Source organism: Phoca vitulina, unplaced genomic scaffold (assembly GCF_004348235.1).
Source record: "Phoca vitulina isolate PV1807 unplaced genomic scaffold, GSC_HSeal_1.0 scaffold23, whole genome shotgun sequence".
Classification (NCBI taxonomy): Eukaryota; Metazoa; Chordata; class Mammalia; order Carnivora; family Phocidae; genus Phoca; species Phoca vitulina.
The window spans coordinates 8838778-8858158 of NW_022589726.1; the positions used below are offsets into that span (position 1 = coordinate 8838778).

The 19381-nt window shown below is 43.0% G+C and overlaps 2 protein-coding genes across 2 annotated transcripts in view; one reads left to right on the plus strand and one right to left on the minus strand.

Annotated features, from left to right (window-relative positions):
* Positions 1-19381, minus strand: part of RASSF3 (Ras association domain family member 3) — a 67780-nt gene that overhangs the window by 36576 nt on the left and 11823 nt on the right. The window lies entirely within an intron of this gene.
* Positions 3495-7136, plus strand: LOC116642566 (fatty acid-binding protein 5-like). Its single transcript, XM_032421061.1, has 2 exons — positions 3495-3653; positions 5657-7136. Exons 1-2 carry the CDS (start codon positions 3495-3497, stop codon positions 6086-6088), a joined length of 591 nt encoding a protein of 196 aa, XP_032276952.1. The 3' UTR covers positions 6089-7136.

A 19381-nucleotide genomic window follows, 5' to 3' on the forward strand; every position in this document is an offset into this window, starting at 1 on the left:
TATATATATATATATATATATATATATATATATATATATATTAAACTAGTGGCCAGATTATTGTGCCAAGGTAGAAATTACTCCTCCCAGCGCTACTAAATTGATTTTAGTGGGAGTCAGAATGGAGAAAATGGAGGGAGAACTGGCAAATCTGACACTAGAGCAATAATACCCTTCTCCAAAAGGAATTTGCTCTTGATCCAGAGGAGCGCCACTAACAACTGCTCTCTACCGACTTGGTGATCCTTGAGAGCAACCCTGAGTTGGGAATCCACGGTCATCATCCTCAGACATCGTTCCATAGATACGCTACTGACTGGTTACTGAAGATACCAAGACTTTAGAGAGAATTACGCTGAGAATTATATACTGAAACAAACAGTTTTCCAAGGACTAAGCCATTAGATAGGAAGTATGTGATTACTGTAGGTGAACCTGACATAATCCCATCACATATTCAAAGGAACTCTCCTAAAGTTAAAAGGGAGCAAAAGACAACCCTAAATGAAAAGAAGTCCCCAAATCTGAGGTCTGTGCAAGCACTGGCTGGGCAAATAAATTAATCTGTTTCTCCTACAAAACAGATATAATGCCTGTAAAGTCTTGGTCCTAGAGTATGTTTAAAAAAAAAAAAAAAAAATACACCTGCCACGAAGCAAGCACTCTGCTTATGACATACACTGAAAGATACAGAAAGTTTAAAAACAATGCCTTTAAAGAAGTCACAGACCTGGTTCTACAAAGCAAAACAAAAATGTCATCTATTTGGAAAATTACATTATTCAAGAAACCTTAGGATTACAATGTTTATTTTGCCATTAGCACCGCAGCTCTTTAATCTGTAGCTCCAATACCACCCCTCTTCAGCCCTATGCAAAAAGGCAATTGCCGATACACTGAAAAGCAGGATAATCTAATATCTAACCACCAACTAGTGTGTTACAAATTTCAAGCTGCTGCCTTAGCACTTCCAATAATTCAGAAAGAATACTTGGGGACCTCTGGCTGGTTCACTAGGTGGTACACGCGACTCTCGGTCTCAGGGTTATGAGTTCAAGCCCCACACTGGGTGTAGAGATTACTTAAAACCAAAATCTTAAAAAAAAAAAAAAAAAAGGTTTGACAATTTATACGTAACAATCATCAAGTCCACAATTAAACATTAAAGGACAGCTTAAAATAATATTTTGGGGCACCTGGGTGGCTCAGATGGTTAAGCGTCTGCCTTCAGCTCAGGTCATGATCCCAGGGTTCTGGGATCAAGCCCCACATTGGGCTCCTGGCTCAGTGGGGAGCCTGCTTCTCCCTCTCCCTCGTAGCTCCCCCTGCTTATGCTCTGTGTCAAATAAGTAAATAAAAAATCTTTAAGAAAAGGGAGGGTAAATAAAAAATAAAGAAGGGGGGGCAAAAATCCAGCCATAAAACCTTACATGCCCAAGTCATATAATTTATAGGACAGTGTGACTAAAGTAAATATTCAGGGCAGGGACTTTCCAAAGAGTGTGATACACTGTAAGCAAATATGTGTAAGAATCAATTGGAAACATCCAAAACAAAATCAATAGGAAACATCCAAAACAAATCCAAAACTTTGGTGCAAGTTTAGTACAACTGCTTCTTTAAGTTTCAGGAAAAGGCAAGACCCCTTAAAACTCCTTTCCTAGTAAACATCTCCTAGAGTGCAAAGGCAATTTTATTTTGGCAACTGAGGACAATTCATGAGTCAAGTATTGATTAAATATTTGAGGGGCGCCTGGGTGGTTCAGTCAGCTAAGCATCTGCCTTCGGCTCAGGTTATGATCTCAGGGTCCTGGGATCGAGCCCCACACTGGGCTCTCTGCTCTGTGGGGAGTCTGCTTCTCCCTCTCCCTCTGCTGCTCCCCCTGCTTGTGCTCTCTCACTCGCTCTCTCTCAGATAAGTAAATAAAATCTTTAAAAAATATATTCGAATTTGTTCTTATCTGTCAGATTAGAACTGAACACATTACGGGAGTCATGAGATGGGGACATCAAGGCAAGGCTTCCTCAGCAGGGCTCTGAGGCTCTGCTTCCTCTTCTGCTTGCAGAGGATCAGGGAGGGTGGGCCAGACAAAAGTTAAGATCCATAGGCTCAAAGAAGAGAATGAATCCAAGATGAATTAAAGGTATATATAAGGTCTACACTTGTGATCCCTCCACTCCACCTCAAAAAATGCTTAAGTATCTTATCTATATAATGAGAGAGGAATAAATGGTCCCTCTCTATTTAGCGCCGGTCAAAATGCCTAATTTGGGGAATGTCTTATTTGAAGAGCAATAGTGGAAAGAGGAACATTTTAAAGAGGATCACAACAAAAGCTACACAGAGTAGTAAGCCCTGGGGAGCACGGGAAAGAGAAACTGGGCAGTTGTGAAAACCGTCGTCATAACCATAAGAAGCATCACATGTAGGGTAGACTAGCCTGGGCTCCTTGCAAGGCCCACTCTGGGACAGCTATCCACGGAGACGGTTTGGCTTATTCCACAGAAAAGCTTTTGCTGATCTTCAAACTGGTCCCAAAACGGCTGCCTGGGAAGCTGGCAAGCTGCCTGTTGGGGCAGTGTTTAAGCAGGGACGCCATGACCACTTTAGAAACGAGCCCCTTGGGACAATTGAACACTGCTCTCTTGCCTACCCAGATAGCAAGATTTCGGTCTTCTGACTCTCCTGTCCGTGGGATGGGCGTGTGTCCTAGAGGGGAGCCCAAGACCCACTTCCTTCACTGACTGCCCCTGCAGCATGGGAGGGAAAGCACATTAGGATAAACAGAGGCGTTTTCAAAAATCCAAGCGGCTGCCGTGACCCCAGAAGCACTGCTCAAAGCTCCTAGGCAGGCCCACCCAGTACATTTCCAAGAGTCTTACGAGCAATCCTGACACTGACCGTTGGTGAACCCCACTACTCCAGGGCTCTAGCCAGAAGCCTTGGTCCACTCCCACAGCTACAACCAGTTTTGTTTTCTCCAGCCCACCTCTTCCTCCTGACCCTGAGCGCCGTACGGCTGACATCCCTACAATGCCATACCACTGCCCGATGAATCTTTCCAAAGCGGTAAATATCTCAAAGGCTTCATGGCCAGACATTCAAGAAAGCACCGCCTTGACCTGGTCCAGGTCTGGGCGCCAAGTTTATGCCTGCCATCCATCTCGCGCATGCGTCAAACACAAGTATCTGTGGGGAGCACAGACTCCACCCCACCCCTACCCAACCTCTGGCACCCACGTGTCTGAGGTCCAGGCACTTTTCAAAGTACCGGTCTCACTCCTTCTTCTACACAAAGCCTGGTACCAGCGTATCAAGACTTTTCCTCTGCACTTTCTAGATCATGGCCAGCCATATGCATTTCTCCTGGGTACCTCGTACAGCACTCTTGAAATCTGTACTTATTTCCCACTTACTCTGTTTTATACTCCTAGGAGGACCAAAAAACAATTAACCCTGTGAATAAAACAAATATGGGCTTCGTTTATGTTCGATGAATGATAAATCACGTGTGGGTGAATCACAGGACATTACACCGGGCAAAAGATGCCAGCTGCAGAAAGAGTACCTACTATTTCATTTCTATGAAGTTCAAGATGAAGCAAAGTTCATTTATAGTAACCAAAATCAGAACAGTGGTTCAAGCCGAAAGGTGAAAAGATTACTGATTAGGAACGGACACAAAAGTGCTCGCTTTAGCAGCACATATACTTGGGGAAAAAAGGGGGGGCATGGACACAAAAGAACCTTTTGGGGTCCAGAAATGTACGGTTCTTTGACCTGGGGGGGGGGCAAGAAAGTGAGAGAAAGAGAACCTTTTTAAGCTATGCAGTTAAGATTTCCACATTTTACTTATTCTAGTTATACCTCAATTTTCAAAATTCAAATATCTACATAAATAAAGATGAAGATTCTGTGTCTGAAGATAAAATATGCTCCATTCTTAACCTCAGGAACAAAATATTTTTTCCTTTTTTTGTTAAGAGATTTCACTTAATAAAACCTATACCTAAAGCACATAAAAAGTTTCAAAATGAAAAAATTTTTTAAAGAAAGGCTAACTTCATCTGTAATGTACTGTCCTGTAAATGAAAGTGGATAACAAGGCCTATCTCACAGGGTTGCTGGGACGATAATCAACTGAGGTAATGTAATAAAGCACTTAATACAGTACCGACTGATCAATATAGCACATACTCATCACTTTATGGGTTTGCCATAATTCTCTGTCCAATTTCCTTCAATCTCTTTCAGCCCAATCCTCAAAAATTCTCAGCCCACCAGGCATTTGATGTTAGTAGAATAAACCTAGAAGCTCCCTCAAAGCATGCAAACCATCAACAATTCCCACCTGATTCCTTAAGAAAAAACCCAAGCTGTCGAGGCCATCCTTCTTATACCGGGGGGTCCATACAAACCTCTGGGCACGCCGAGGTGCACCGAAGGTCATCAGGATCAATATGGCATATATACCTGAGGTGGGCTTACTTAAAACATTTGCGAAGAGAACACACAACACTGCTGAGAACTTTAAGCTCCAGCTGTGGGCACTGCAGGTGTGGTTCGCTGGCCCTCACTCCTCCTGACCCACTCATGGACTCTCTCGCTCTCCCCACCTTCACTGCAGAACAGTTTTAACAGCACGGGCACCGGGAATTTAGAATATTCCTGGCTTTCTACCTTAGAAACCTCTAATCAAGGTACACCTGGCTTTTTATGCAATTTTAACTGATGATGGCTTCGGCTATTTCCTTGAATTAGCAACACCTACTCTGTCTGGCTTACTAACCCTGCAAAGCAAAATATTTATTTTCAGTAATGTCGACATGCAAAGAATCCAAAGAACAGGAAACTACAGTTAAGAAAAACAAAATACCACAATAAGATTAACAAACTATATGCAATTTGAAGGATACCCTTAGGAAATTGCCACTGTAAAAAAAGAGTATTTTGGACACAAGTGTATGCATGCCACAGTGAATCTTAACTTTATTTAAATAATTAGTCAATCAAGGGGAACAAATGAAACTCTAAGATAAAGTAAAAAATCAAATTGCCCTTTTTAGGATTAACCTGCCAGGAACCTCTGGGTGTTTTTACCCACAGACACCAGAATAAAATCATACGCAAATTTTTTTCTATTACAAAAGAAAAACGACAATTACAGGAGAAAGAAAAACAAAGAAGTCAAATGAGATTATCCTATCACCCAGAGAGATAAATCCTTTGGGGTTTTTTTCTATTCTTGTACTTAAACTATACATGCAGTTTTAAAAATCGTTTCCAGTTAAAAAATTTTGTGAATATCTGTGTACCGAATACTGTAACAATAGCTAATGTTTGTTGGTCAAAGGGTACAAAGTTTCAGTTCTGTAGATGAGTTAAGTCTAGAGAGCTAATGTACAAGCATGACTATAGTTAATATTGTACTAAACACAGGAAATATGCTACAACAGATTTCAGGTTGCCCTCATTACAAAAATAATGGTCATGAGGAAATGACATGTTAATTAGCTTGACTGTAATAATCAGTTCACTGTGGATATCAAGTCATGTTGTAGATAAACATAAAGAAATTTTTTTAGATAAAGCAGCCCTGGGCGCCGGCGGGTCGGAAGCCACGCTCCCGACGCCCCACTCTGCTGCGCTCGCTAGGCCCACCGGCCCGCGCCCACCACGGCCACCGTTCAGCAGCTGGTAGGAAGATGGTGCTCAGTGGAAAGCAAAGGCTTTGACGAATACATGAAGGAAGCAGGAGTGGGAATGGCTCTGCGAAAAGTGGGTGCAATGGCCAAACCAGATTGGACCATCTCTTCTGACGGCAAAAACCTCACCATAAAAACTGAGAGCACTTTGAAAACAACACAGTTTTCATGTAACCTGGGAGAGAGGTTTGAAGAAACTACAGCTGATGGCAGAAAAACTCAGACTGTCTGCAACTTCACAGACGCACGCACGTTGGTTCAACATCAGGAATGGGATGGGAAGGAAAGCACAATCACAGGAAAATTGGAAAATGGGAAGTTAGTGGTGGAATGTGTCATGAATAATGTCACCTGTACTCGGGTCTATGAAAAAGTAGAGTAAAAATTCCATCATCATTTCGGACAGGAATTAGCTGTGAGGATGAACAAGCTCAGTTCAATGAGCAAATCTCCATACTGCTTTTTTTTTTCATTACTGTGTTCAATTTATCTTTATCTTTATCTTTACAGGCATCTATTTCAAAGTGTTGATTTAATTAGGATCATCCCTTTGTGGTTAGTAAATTTGTGCTATGCCAAAAAAAAAAAAAAAAAAAATTTTTTTAAAGAATTTATCTGTCAGACAGACACAGACAACACTGTTCTCCCTCTTACCTGCTTATCCTCCTCCTACTTCCACTAAGGACATGACACATGGCAGAACTTGTAGCCAAGGTCCATGTGAAGTAGTTCTCTTACTGATTCCTGCCAGAAGGAAATAAATGTTTGGAGAAACAACTAAACCATAATAGCAAATGGTTTTTGGATCTGACTGAAAAGAGAGCTATCCAGAAGTTCTTTAAAAAGCCACGGGGGAAGGGGTGGCTGGGTGGCTCAGTTGCTTGTGTCCAACTCCTGATTTCAGCTCAGGTCATGATCTCAGGGTTGTGAGATCAAGCCCCTTGTCTGGCTCCTGCTTGGGATTCTCTCTCCCTCTCCACCCGTCCCTCCCCACCAACTTGTCAAAAGAATTTTTTAATTAATTTTAAAAAAGCCATGGAGGAAATATGAAGAAACTGATTAGTATCAGCGTAAAGCCAGTCCAACAAGTCTCTTGGAAACCACAAACCAAACCCAGGCAGCTTGAGGAAGACTGTGTTAAGAAAACAGAACCCTCTTTCACCCAAAGGGAGCATGCCAGGTTACTTCAAAAAGATCCCCATCAGGATTTATGCCATTCTTGATTCATTCCATTCTGCTTGATCACTCTGAGATAGAATGAGGACTGCAGAAGAGATTTTCAGTACAGCACTGGGCCAAAATTACTAACACTGTGGCACATACTTGAAAATAGCTCAGAGAGTTAGCAGTTAAGGTACTCAAGCCCTTATGTTCTCATGACAAGAAAAAAAATTCTGTAACAAGGTGATTTGATGATCATTTTGGAACATATACAGATACTGAATCATTATGTTGTACACCTGAAACTAATACATGTCAATTACACGTCAATAAAAATGTTTAACCCCCCCCCCCCCCCAAGCCACACTGTGTAACTTCAGGTGAGCACAGATAACGAAAGAAATACAGTTTAGTAATTTTTTTTTTTATAGGCTTTCATTGTGATCCTAGGTGAAGATATAAAACCGTATCATTTAAATGGAACTGTACACAAATCACTAAAATTATAAATCATTAACACATAATAAATATGACCTATTCTGTATTCCAAATTTTCCCCAAACCACACATTTCCACAGGTCCATTACGGTTTCAGGAAAATACTAACATACAAGTTAAAAATAATTAAATCCTCGGGCGCCTGGGTGGCTCAGTTGTTAAGCGTCTGCCTTCGGCTCAGGTCATGATCCCAGGGTGCTGGGATCGAGCCCCGAGTCGGGCTCCCTGCTCAGTGGGAAGCCTGCTTCTCCCTCTCCCACTCCCCCTGCTTGTGTTCCCTCTCTCGCTGTGTCTCTGTCAAATAAATAAAAATATTTTTAAAAAATTATTAAATCCTCAAGCTGTCCAATTCAAAGATGGAACTGAAGAACCTGCCCAACCAACATGAAGATACACATTCCCTTCTCTATGACTAAGCAATTCCATTCCTGGGATTACAACCTACAGAAAGTCTCACACACACTTGAAGGAGACACGTAAAGAAGTGTATCGCAGGGGTGCCCGGGTGGCTCAGTTGGTTAAGCGTCTGCCTTTGGCTCAGGTCATGGTCCCAGGGTCCTGGGATCGAGCCCCGCGTCGGGCTCCCTGCTCGGCAGGAGGCCTGCTTCTCCCTCTCCCTCTCCTCTCTCACTGTGTCTCTCTCTGTCAAATAAATAAAATCTTAAAAAAAAAAAAAAAAAAAGCGTATTGGAATGTCATTTGTAATAGGGAAAAATGGGAGGAAATATAAAATGTCCATCAACATAAAATGGACACACTATAGTGTTCAGCACTTAGAATGAACTGGAATAGCAAGAATCTCAACAACAAAGCTGAACAGAAGTGAGCTACAGAAGAAAACATGCAATGACACCACACCCACAAGTTTTAAAAAAAACATGTAAAGTAACACTAACTATTGATGATTAATATTTACATAGACACCAGTAATAAAAGTATTAAATACATGGATGGCAATGATAAAAAAAAAGAACTGGAGGTGCCTGGGTGGCTCAGTTGGTTAAGCATCTGCCTTCGGCTCAGGTCATGATCCGGAGTCCTGGGATCGAGTCCCGCATCGGGCTCCCTGCTCAGTGGGGAGCCTGCTTCCCCCCTGACCCTCTCCCCTCTCATGCTGTTTCTCTCTCTCTCACTCTCTCACTCTCCAATAAATAAAATCTTTAAAAAAAAGAAAAAAAGAACTGGAGAGATAGGGAACGGGAGAGAAAATGAGGCCAGGAAGACTCAGGGGCTTCAACTACATCCACAAAGTGTTATCTTTAAAGTTGGATGGTCAGGGGCACCTGGGTGGCTCAGTTGGTCAAGTGTCTGACTCTTGGTTTCGGCTCAGGTCATGATCTTGGTGTGGTGAGACTGAGCCCTGAGACTGGCTGGGCACTCAGTGCAGAGTCCACTTGGGATTTTCTCTCCCCCTCTTCCTCTGCCCCTCCCCCTATACATGTGCAGACGCACGCACACCCACTCACGGTCTCTCAAATAAAATCTTAAAAATAAATAAAGTTGGATGGTCCGCTATAAAGGCATTCACACTACTTTTACATAATTACTGTATTGTGAACTACTGTATACCTATAAGGCTCAGCACTCAGTACAGAGCTTGCTTGAGATTCTCTCTCCCTCTCCCTCTGCCCCTTCCCCCGTTCACCTGTGCATGCCCTCTCTTTCTCTCAATAAATACAATCTTTGAAAAAGTAAATGTCTGTTGATACCATAAAAGCAGGACTCTTCTACAGCACTACCTCAAAGTGTAGGGCAGGCAGTTCAGAACCGAGAGGCAGGGGGTTAAGGGAGAACCTGAACCACCCATAGCTCTACACAAATTCTGAAGCACCCACCACATTGCTGCAACTTCCAAAGGATCTAAAAATTTTACTTCCCCCCCAAAAAAGGGGGGGTGGAAATGCCTGGCTGGCTCAGTTTTAAGAGATGGAGACTCTTGATTTCCAGGTCATGACTTTGAGCCCCATGCTGGGTATACAGATTACGTAAATAAAAATAAAACTTAAGGGCGCCTGGGTGGCTCAGTCGTTAAGCATCTGCCTTCAGCTCAGGTCATGATCCCGGGGTCCTGGGATCCAGCCCCGCATCGGGCTCCCTGTTTGGCAAGAAGCCTGCTTCTCCCTCTCCCACTCCCCCTGCTTGTGTTCCCTCTCTCGCTGTCTCTGTCAAATAAATAAATAAAATCTTTTAAAAATATATAAATAAATAGAAAATAAATAAAACTTAAAAAAATAAGGACTTAACTTCTGTTTAGTTAACATTTCCACAGATCAGCAGTATTACTTGCTCCTACATTTTGGGAAGGAAAACAGAAAAATGTGTATTTTATGGCAGATCCAAAGTAAGGCTCTACAAACAAGTATTTAGCTAATTCCTGAAAACCACTTTAGTGTTTTGTTTTGTTTTTTAAATCCATCTCTGGACACTGCGTTAGAGTATCTGATTATTAGGTATCCATTGGTGCCAAACCTGGGGAATAAAATGCCATGATAGCACACTCGAGAGTATATTTCATCTTCAAAGACATTTCAAAAGTACAACCAGCTGGTTCCCATCAGTTTTCTCAAATCTCTTATCAAAAATAATAAACAAGGGGCGCCTGGGTGGCTCAGTTGGTTAAGCGACTGCCTTCGGCTCAGGTCATGGTCCCGGAGTCCCGGGATCGAGTCCCACATCGGGCTCCCGGCTCAGCGGGGAGCCTGCTTCTCCCTCTGACCCTCTCCCCTCTCATGCTGTTTCTCTCTCTCGCTCTCAAATAAAAAATAATAATAATAATAATAATAATAATAAACAAGGATTAAAAAAGAGATTTCAACCTAATAGGAAAAAAACTATCAAGATAAAAACACTTATATCGAAACTTTCTTCAATTTATTTTCTAACATCTTTTTGTCATTAATTTTTGAGCTATTTGGGAGGCACATCCACATTCTGGTCATCAAAGACTTCATTCTAAGAAAGTTAATAATATACTGAAATGGTCTGAGAAGTTGACTTTTTATAGTCCATATCCACATCAAGATTTATTTTTCTCCTGTTCCTTCAAATAAAATTTAACCACTTCCAAATCAAGGATGATGATCTCATGCTTCCAAATCGGTCTCTTGCAGAGATCTCTTTCCTGAGCTTCAGACCCCTCATTCTAGTTGCCAACTGGATGCCACACAAATGTTCTGAAAATGTGCCTGAAGTTGAACTGTGCCACGTCGCTAGACTGGCTTATCTCCCTCCTAGTTCCACAAGGGCGGTACCGTCCTCAGCCACCCCATCACCCCATATACATACCTACTTCCTCCCCTCTCTCCCCACCTGGTCAAACAGATGCCCACCTACCTAGTCAACTTCAGGAATCCTCACCTCTCCCAACACAACTGCCCCATTTCAAGCCCTAATGACCTTCACCCAAGTTACTTCAATAGCCTCCCAAACAATATCCCCGTCTCTGTCCAAACTCTGCCGTAAACTGCTATCCGCTGCAAAATCATTGATCTGACCTCATTACTTCTCCTTACATGGCTCCCCTTACCCAGAAAATAAAATCCAAAGATCTCAGCCTGGTGAGCAAGGCCCTTTGAGAGCCTGCTTCCTTTCCCAGCCTTTCACCACACCCACAGGTGTGTCCTTCCCCGTCTGCTCCACCCACAACGTCACCTTGTCCTCCAGACCCACAAGACCCACCAGACTCACCACTGTCCTGCTAGCTTATTTTCTATCTCCGTGCCTCTGGCTTTCTCTCCACACACCGCACGCACACACATGCACACCCACCTGCTCGATCAGTGCCCATCCGCCACGACTCAAACTCCTAGTCACCACCACCTAGATCACGTACGTGTTTCCCAGACTTAACCCTTCCCCTCTTCTCCGAGAGGAGCCATCTTCTTTCTAAGCAGTCCTCCCCCACTTCCGGTCCAAACACCATCCCTTCTGCTGCCAAGACAGCCATCTCCTTCAAGGAGCCCTTGTCCCTCACCTATATCCTCTAATCCCCAACCACTTTCTTTCTACTCAAGTGTCTCATTTAAAAATGATGACAACAGGGGCGCCTGGGTGGCTCAGTCGTTAAGCGTCTGCCTTCGGCTCAGGTCATGATCCCAGGGTCCTGGGATCGAGCCCCGCATGGGGCTCCCTGCTCTGCGGGAAGCCTGCTTCTCCCTCTCCCACTCCCCCTGCTGTGTTCCCTCTCTCGCTGTGTCTCTCTGTCAAATAAATAAATAAAATCTTTAAAAAAATAAAAATAAAAATGATGACAACATGCCAACGACTCCCTCTATTCCATGGCCTCATTTTACGGCACAGTCCTTTCCTTTCCAGCCAAACCTTGGAGAGCAGTCTGCACTCACTTTCCTGTCTCCTCCACAGCTATTCACTCCTCCTCCCTGGGCAGTCAGACTGCCCCTCCAGTTCACTGAAGAGGAGCTCCTCAAGGTCTCCAGAGACTCCTACTGGCTCAACTTCAGTCCCTGGCTCCCTGGTTTTTCTGTATGCTACACCTGTCCTACTGACCAAGCCCCTGTTCCTGAGGCTGACTCCTCCCTGGGCTCCCAGGACACCACTCCCCTGGCTTTCTTCCCACCTCTAGCCACTCACTTTTATCTCTGGGGACACACCCTTCTTCTCTGCTTACCATTTAAATGCCACTGGGTCCTCCTCCTCCTCCCATGGCTTCAACAAATCCCAAAGCTCTCTCCCCAGATCAGGTCTACCTCCTCTATCTTATGGACAAGCCTGGGAAACTCTGATGCCCTACAGACAGCTCAAAAAAACTATACCCAGATTCATTCATTCATTATTTATTGACTGCCTGGAGTCAATAGGTTGTCTGAACTTATCCTCCCTCCCAAATTTCATTTTTCTTCTATATTCCCTTTCTTGGCAAGTGACCACATCACCTCCTGAGTCACCCAAGCCAAGAAACCCACAACTCATCCTTGTCCTCTTTCTCACCACCCCAATACCCACATCCAGAGTTACCAAATCCCCCCAATTCACCAATATCTTCAATCTGGCCCCTCTTCCACTTCATCCCCACTCTCACTGCCTTCATTCCACCTCAATCACCGGACAGCCACTGAGGCCTGGCTGGAACTCATTCCTGCAAGTTCTAATAGCCACAAAGAACAGGTCAGTATTTTGAAGCAGCTTTTTTAACTTTATGTGTCTACCTTTTCTGATGAATTAAATTATACAGCTGGGGGAATCTATTACTTTATAGTTCAGCCCACATACTCCCTTTTGATCACTGAAATTGTTAAAATCAATCAGTGCCTAAACGAATGTAATGCCTATATGTAAACTCAGAGATACTTCAAATAATGCTTACTGTTAACATACCAATGCACCATTTTAATTCACATAAACGATTCTGACACAATGCTCCTTTTCTGCAGCCAACATTTCAAATTAAAATGAACACAAGATGTGAGCAGCTACAAAATCTGCCATCCGTATTGTCACATCACACAATTTCCAAATCTAAAACGCACCACAGAATTTCAGGGACACTAGGATGTACTTAATGAAAAGAACAGGAGTCACTAGAAAAATAATTTTTTGTGATTTCCATGACTAAAAACAAAACTTCCTATAGTTATGCATTTAAGCATGTTCCTTCTAGCTAATAGCAGAAAACCTCAGACTCTTCACATTAAAAGGAACCATTCCACCCAGTCCAAACCTTTAGAGTTACAGTTATGTTCTTCTAAATTTTCAGTAATCCCTCAAATGTTTAAAAGTCCAATTTTAAAGAAATATCTTTCCCTTTAGGGTCTTGCTGAAGTATCTCCTGAAGTCTGTATGACATTAGAAATAGATGAAAGTTCTAAATAAACTGCTCAGATTAAAAATAATTCATCTTGGGCACCTGGGTGGCTCAATCATTAAATGTCTGCCTTCAGCTCAGGTCATGATCCCAGAATCCTGGGATCGAGTCCCGCATAGGGCTCCCTGCTCAATGGAAGCCTGCTTCTCCCTCTCCCACTTCCCCTGCTTGTGTTCCCTCTCTCTCGGTCTCTCTTTGTCAAATAAATAAATAAAATCTTTAAAAATAATAATAATTCTTCTCAGGAAAGACAATGTTTCAATAATGAATAAAGTTAATCATCACACTCACAAATCATTCGATATGGCCTCTAGAAAGCAAAGAACCCTAGCCCTCAAGAGTTTTTATTCTTGTCAGAAAGGCAATACTTAAATATACCTGTAGCAATCAAAGGACAAGACATTGTAAGAAATGAACCTTGAAATGGACATCCACGGATTAGTGAATGGAGAGGCTGAGTAAGGCACTCTACAAAGGGTGTGGGCAAAGGGATAGAAGCCTCACGTTTGGATATACTGAGTTAGACAACAGACTCTATGTTTTATAATAGAATTTAACTTGCTAAAAAAAATGCATTTGGAACATTTACCTGGCAACAGTAAATGCAGACCAACTGGAATAAAAGACACACTAGAAACAAAAGACAAAATTTAATCTTCCAAAGGAAATGAATACACTGTTCCTCACTCCCAAATGGGAATGCGCACCTGCCACAAGCACTCATCCTTCAGGAAGCACAGCATAAGCACAGGACCCTCACATTCATCCTGCCCTGTTTTCCAGGAATGTGGCACTGCTGGTGGGCTCTTTCTTAAACAGTTCTTGACACTATGTTTCTAACTCCTGCAATATAGAAGTTCAGAACAATTAAGTGTTCCCTTTGGCTTGCACAAAACCCATTCTTATTGGCACTATATAGAGATGAATTCCATAAACCACCCAGGACCCCCTTGATTTCTTTCCCTCTTTAGGAAAAGAAATAATTCTACAGAGTCTCTGGGTGGCTCAGTTGGTTAAGCATCTGCCTTCGGCTCAAGTTATAATCCCAGGGTCCTGGGATCGAGCCCCGCGTCGGGTTCCCTGCTCAGCGGGGAGCCTGCTTCTCCCTCTCCCCAGATCTCTCTCTCAAGTAATAAAAATCTTAAAAAAAAAAAAGAAAGAAAGAATTCTACATATTCTACTCATTTCTCAAACACCAATGACTAACCAATTCACTTAAGTTCAACCCCACCCAACCAGATATGACCTAATACAGCTGTTTCCAAACTCATTCGTTTGGCATTTCAATACATTTCACAGAATCCTTTTCAAGACTTTTATCACTTTTAAGACTTACCTTCCCTCCAATCAGAAATTCAGGTCTAGAATCAATTAATCATTAACTTCCAAAGTTACCTCTTAGGAACAAAGTACAGGCCTAGGACCCAGGTCTCCACATCCCCAGCCCAACAGATTTTCCATTTCACCTAAATGTCTCACTTTCACATGATACAGAATTTATTACCATTGTTTTATCATTACTCCCCCTGAAAGAAACATGTTTCACACCGCCTTCACCCAACTTCTTTTGCTTATGATTCTGACACAAATCCGATCAAATGAAAACCAGGTGGTCAATTAACAAATAAAGACAGGGCACCTGGCTGGCTCAGTGGAGCATGCGACCCTTGATCTCAGGGTCATGAGTTGGAGTTCCACATTAAGCGTGGAACCTACTTAATAAATTAATTAATAAATTAATAAATACCAGGGGCGCCTGGCAGGCTCAGCTGGCAGAGCATGTGACTCTTGACCTTGGGATTGTGAGTTCAAGTCCCACGCTGGGTGTAGAAATTACTTAAAATCTTTAAAAAAAAAAAAAAAAAATTAACATCTCATTCTGTGCCCTGTGACAAGTACCACACTAACAATGAACATATAGTGGTGAACAAGACAGACATGTCTGCCCTCACAAAGCTCACAGGATAATCTGGAAGGCTTAGAACTACATTTACTCAAAGCCCCCGATGCATTCATTCAATGAGCTAGAATATCATCTTTCTCCAAAGCATCAGAGTGCTTCATACAATTCATTCATAAGGTAATCTAAACTTGCTGCTTAGATGTAAAATGTTCAGGTCCCCAAATACAAATCACTACCTTGCTGGGGCGTCTGGGTGGCTCAGTCGGTTAAGCCTCTGCCTTCGGCTCAGGTCATGATCCCAGGAGGCTGCTTCTCTCTCTGCCTGCTCTGCCTGCCACTCCCCCTGCTTGTGCCTTCTCCCTCTCTAATAAAATAAGTAAAATCTAAAAAAAAAACAAAGCAAAGCAAAAAAAAAACAAATCACTACCTTGCAGATAAAAACAGACATACATGAGTGAGATGGGGGATAAATTTATTTTTCAATAACTATTTATCAAGTGTCACCTCCAATACTACCATAGATTGAGAATTTAAAATCAATTTATAAAACAGTAAGTATTAAGAAAACAATTTTATAGTCTCTAAACACACTGGTGATGCAGTCATATTTGCAATTATGTAACAATTTATAACCTAGGAATACTTTCCACACACATTATCTTACTTAACCCCTCTATACTAACTGTTTTAAAGATTAACAAGCTGAGGGCGCCTGGGTGGCTCAGTTAAGTTAAGTATCTGCCTTCAGCTCAGGTCATGATCCCAGGGTCCTGGGATCCAGCCCCACATCCCTGCTCTTCCGGGAGTCTGAGTTGGACTTCCCACTCAGCAGGGAGTCTGCCTCTCCCTCTCCATCTGCCTCTCCCCCAGCTCATGTTCTCTTGTGAGCGCTCTATCACTCTCTTTTAAATAAAATACTTTAAAAAAAAAAAAAAGATTAACAAGCTGATAACTCAAGAAGTTAAGGAACCTGTTCAAAGCTCCCAGAGTTTCAAAACCAAGATGATTTCCCAATTCTAGATCCCTAGATTCTTCTCCCAAATCACTTTCTTAGTAAAAGCTCCTAGCAAGTTGTTTTTAATAATGCTAATACTACTAGAATAGTTAACCTTTATTGAGCATGTACTCACATGCTAGTTAATGTCCCAAGTTTTTTATACAAATAAGTGATAATATTTACATAGATCAGTAAAATTTACAGTTCAGCTAATTTACAATTCAGGTGATTAAAAATATTCACAGCAGCATTAAGAATATAAAGCCAGGGGCGCCTGGGTGGCTCATTTGTTTAAGCGACTGCCTTCGGCTCAGGTCATGATCCTGGAGTCCCGGGATCGAGTCCCGCATCGGGCTCCCTGCTCGGCGGGGAGTCTGCTTCTCCCTCTGACTCTCCCCCTCTCATGCTCTCTATCACTATCTCTCTCAATAAATAAATAAAAATCTTAAAAAAAAGAATATAAAGCCAGCTTTAGACAACCAATTTACTGTAAGAAACACAACCAAAGGAAGGGGAGTTTGGGGACGGAGAGAGAAGAGCAAACCCCAAGAGGCTCTCATGGTCCAAAGGAAGAGGCTTCCCACCAGATTCCAACACTCACGCCAGTTTTATGGAGCATACATGAACTCTGAAGAGTTCGCCAAACAGATCACGCGACTGACTCGCTGAGCATCTTTGATGCCTGTGTTCCAACGGCGCACCAGCGGGCTTGTTTCCAAACCGTGGCCGTGTGCAACACCGCTGACACACTGTGGGTGGGAGCGGGGGGGGGGGCCTGGGAACACAGCCACAACGCGTGGAGGTGGGATACGAATGACAGCCGCAGCTTCACCTCTGCAGGGAGTGACACAGTTCCCCTGCGTTACCTCATTGGATTTGAGCTCATGAAAACCAGAAACAAAACGGTGACTAAGTCTCTAAACAATGAGCGCAAGGTGATTGACACCTCCTGGAGGAAAAAGGAAAGCCCCCAGGAAGAAGCAAGATCTGTCACCAGGTCAAGCCGGCAGCCTTGAGAACTCTGCAGCCAGAGGCAGATAAGAGAGGGAGAACAGAGGGAGCTGAAAGACAAAGAAAAAAAAAAACCTTCGGTCTGTTAACCTATACATAAACCCTTAAGCAAAGAACCACATTTTCACAGGCCTGATCATCCTCTTTCCACTGGGGTGGCTTGCTTTAAGGGAAAACAGAAGTTGGTGAAGACTTTGATAGGTAGCCTCCGGCTTGGTCAGGAGACAACAACCCCTTTACCAGAAAACAAAGGAACTACAGTGAGACTGAAAGTGGCTAAAAAAAAATAATAATAAGCCTACAGGAATGACTGAAGCTTCTTCCTGATCAAGGACAATGAGATTCCCAGTTCATTTTGGTCAATAAAACCAAGGAGACACACCCAATTTCCTGCCACCTTTCATTCTTTGGTGTCGAATCTCCCATCCGTGGTCAGTTCTCCACTCAGCCCTAAACTCAAATGACGTGCATGACCGTATACAGAAGAACCTTTTAAAAATAAATAGCTAGTTTTTTTAAATTGCTAATATTTATTACAGATTATGTGCCAGGCATGCTGCTACTTTACAGACTGAGGCTTAAAGAGGTGCAAAGCCTTGCCCAAAACACCGGCTGGCTAGCCCTGATTTAAACCCAGGCTGCCTTACAGAGCTGCCTGTCAACAGTCAAGAACACACCCCTTCTTGGCCCTAACAAAATCCAGTTCCCTTTTTTTTTTTTTTTTTTTTAAATAGCCCTCACCTCAAAAGATCAAGATCCACTGTTAATTAAAACTGCACAGTCCGGGGCGCCTGGGTGGCTCAGATGGTTAAACGTCTGCCTTCGGCTCAGGTCATGATCTCAGGGTCCTGGGATCGAGTCCCACATCGGGCTCCCTGCTCCTTGGGAGCCTGCTTCTCCCTCTGCCTTTCTCTCTCGCTCTCTCATGAATAAATAAATAAAATCTTTAAAAAAAAAAAAAAAAACACTGCACAGTCGGGGCGCCTGGGTGACTCAGTCGGTTAAGTGTCTGCCGTCCTGGGATCGAGCCCCGCATCGGGCTCCCTGCTCAGCGGGAAGCCTGCTTCTCCCTCTCCCACTCCCCCTACTTGTGTTCCCTCTCTCGCTGTCTCTCTCCCTGTCAAATAAATGAATCTTAAAAAAATAAAAAATGGAAAAAAACTGCACAGTCATAAATAAATAATAAAACTGCACAGAACTACCTCCAGCGAGAATGAATTTTAAAGCTGATTTGCTGACACTGGTGCTACATTTGCCTTTTTGTTTTTGTTCGTTTTTTTAAAGATTTTATTTATTTATTTGACAGAGAGAGACACAGCGAGAGAGGGAACACAAGCGGGAGGAGTGGGAGAAGCAGGCTTCCCGCGGAGCAGGGAGCCCGATGCGGGACTCGATCCCAGGACCCTGGGATCATGACCTGAGCCGAAGGCAGAGGCTTAACGACTGAAGCCACCCAGGCGCCCCTACGTTTGCCTTTCTGAAAGGTAGTACTTTCCCCTGGAAGAGCTCCCTCCAATCCTCCACACCAACTGGCAGGAATAATTATGCTTTGGGTACAGTTCATAGGACATAGAGGACGCATTTCCTCTAACAGAGCCCACAGGACCCCAGCTCACACAGCAGCAGCCCCACCACCACAGTCCTTCCCACCGACTGCACCGCGTGGCCAGCGCCGGTCAGCAGAGAAAGCAATCTGCAAACTTCAGAGAGATCTGAAAGGGCAGTAAACTCCCTGCAAAGGAAAACTGGCAAGAAAAAGCGACCCACAAGCCTGTCTAAACAAACAGAAACAGACCTTAAATGGACAAAAGTACTATTATTGTTTCTTTAAACCACCTACATAATATTTACATTCTCCCATAGCTGGGAAATGACGGACTCCAGTCAAATATCCCTGAATTCACCTCTGCGATGCCATTAAAACCTGAAATCTGCTGAAGGTCTAAACCAATAAAACTTCTGCTGGTTTAAGTTCTCTTCTCCAAGTTCCACTGAAAATAGAGTCCAAAGAAATCAACTGCATTTTAAGTCCTTTGGAAAGCTCCACAAACTGTACAACACTGTGGAATGCTAAACTTCATTTTTAATACTGGTATTTTTTTCCTCCTATGTGATGCATACAACTATTTTGTTTTCTATTTTCATACAAGTTTTTCAGTTTTTGGTTTGCTGTTTGAGAACTGTGATCAGATACACATAAATTTCTATGACTTCACTGGCAAAAGAATGAGAAGGATTCCTCGAAACAAGTATTTATAGGAAATTTTCAGAGTAAACTTGTTTG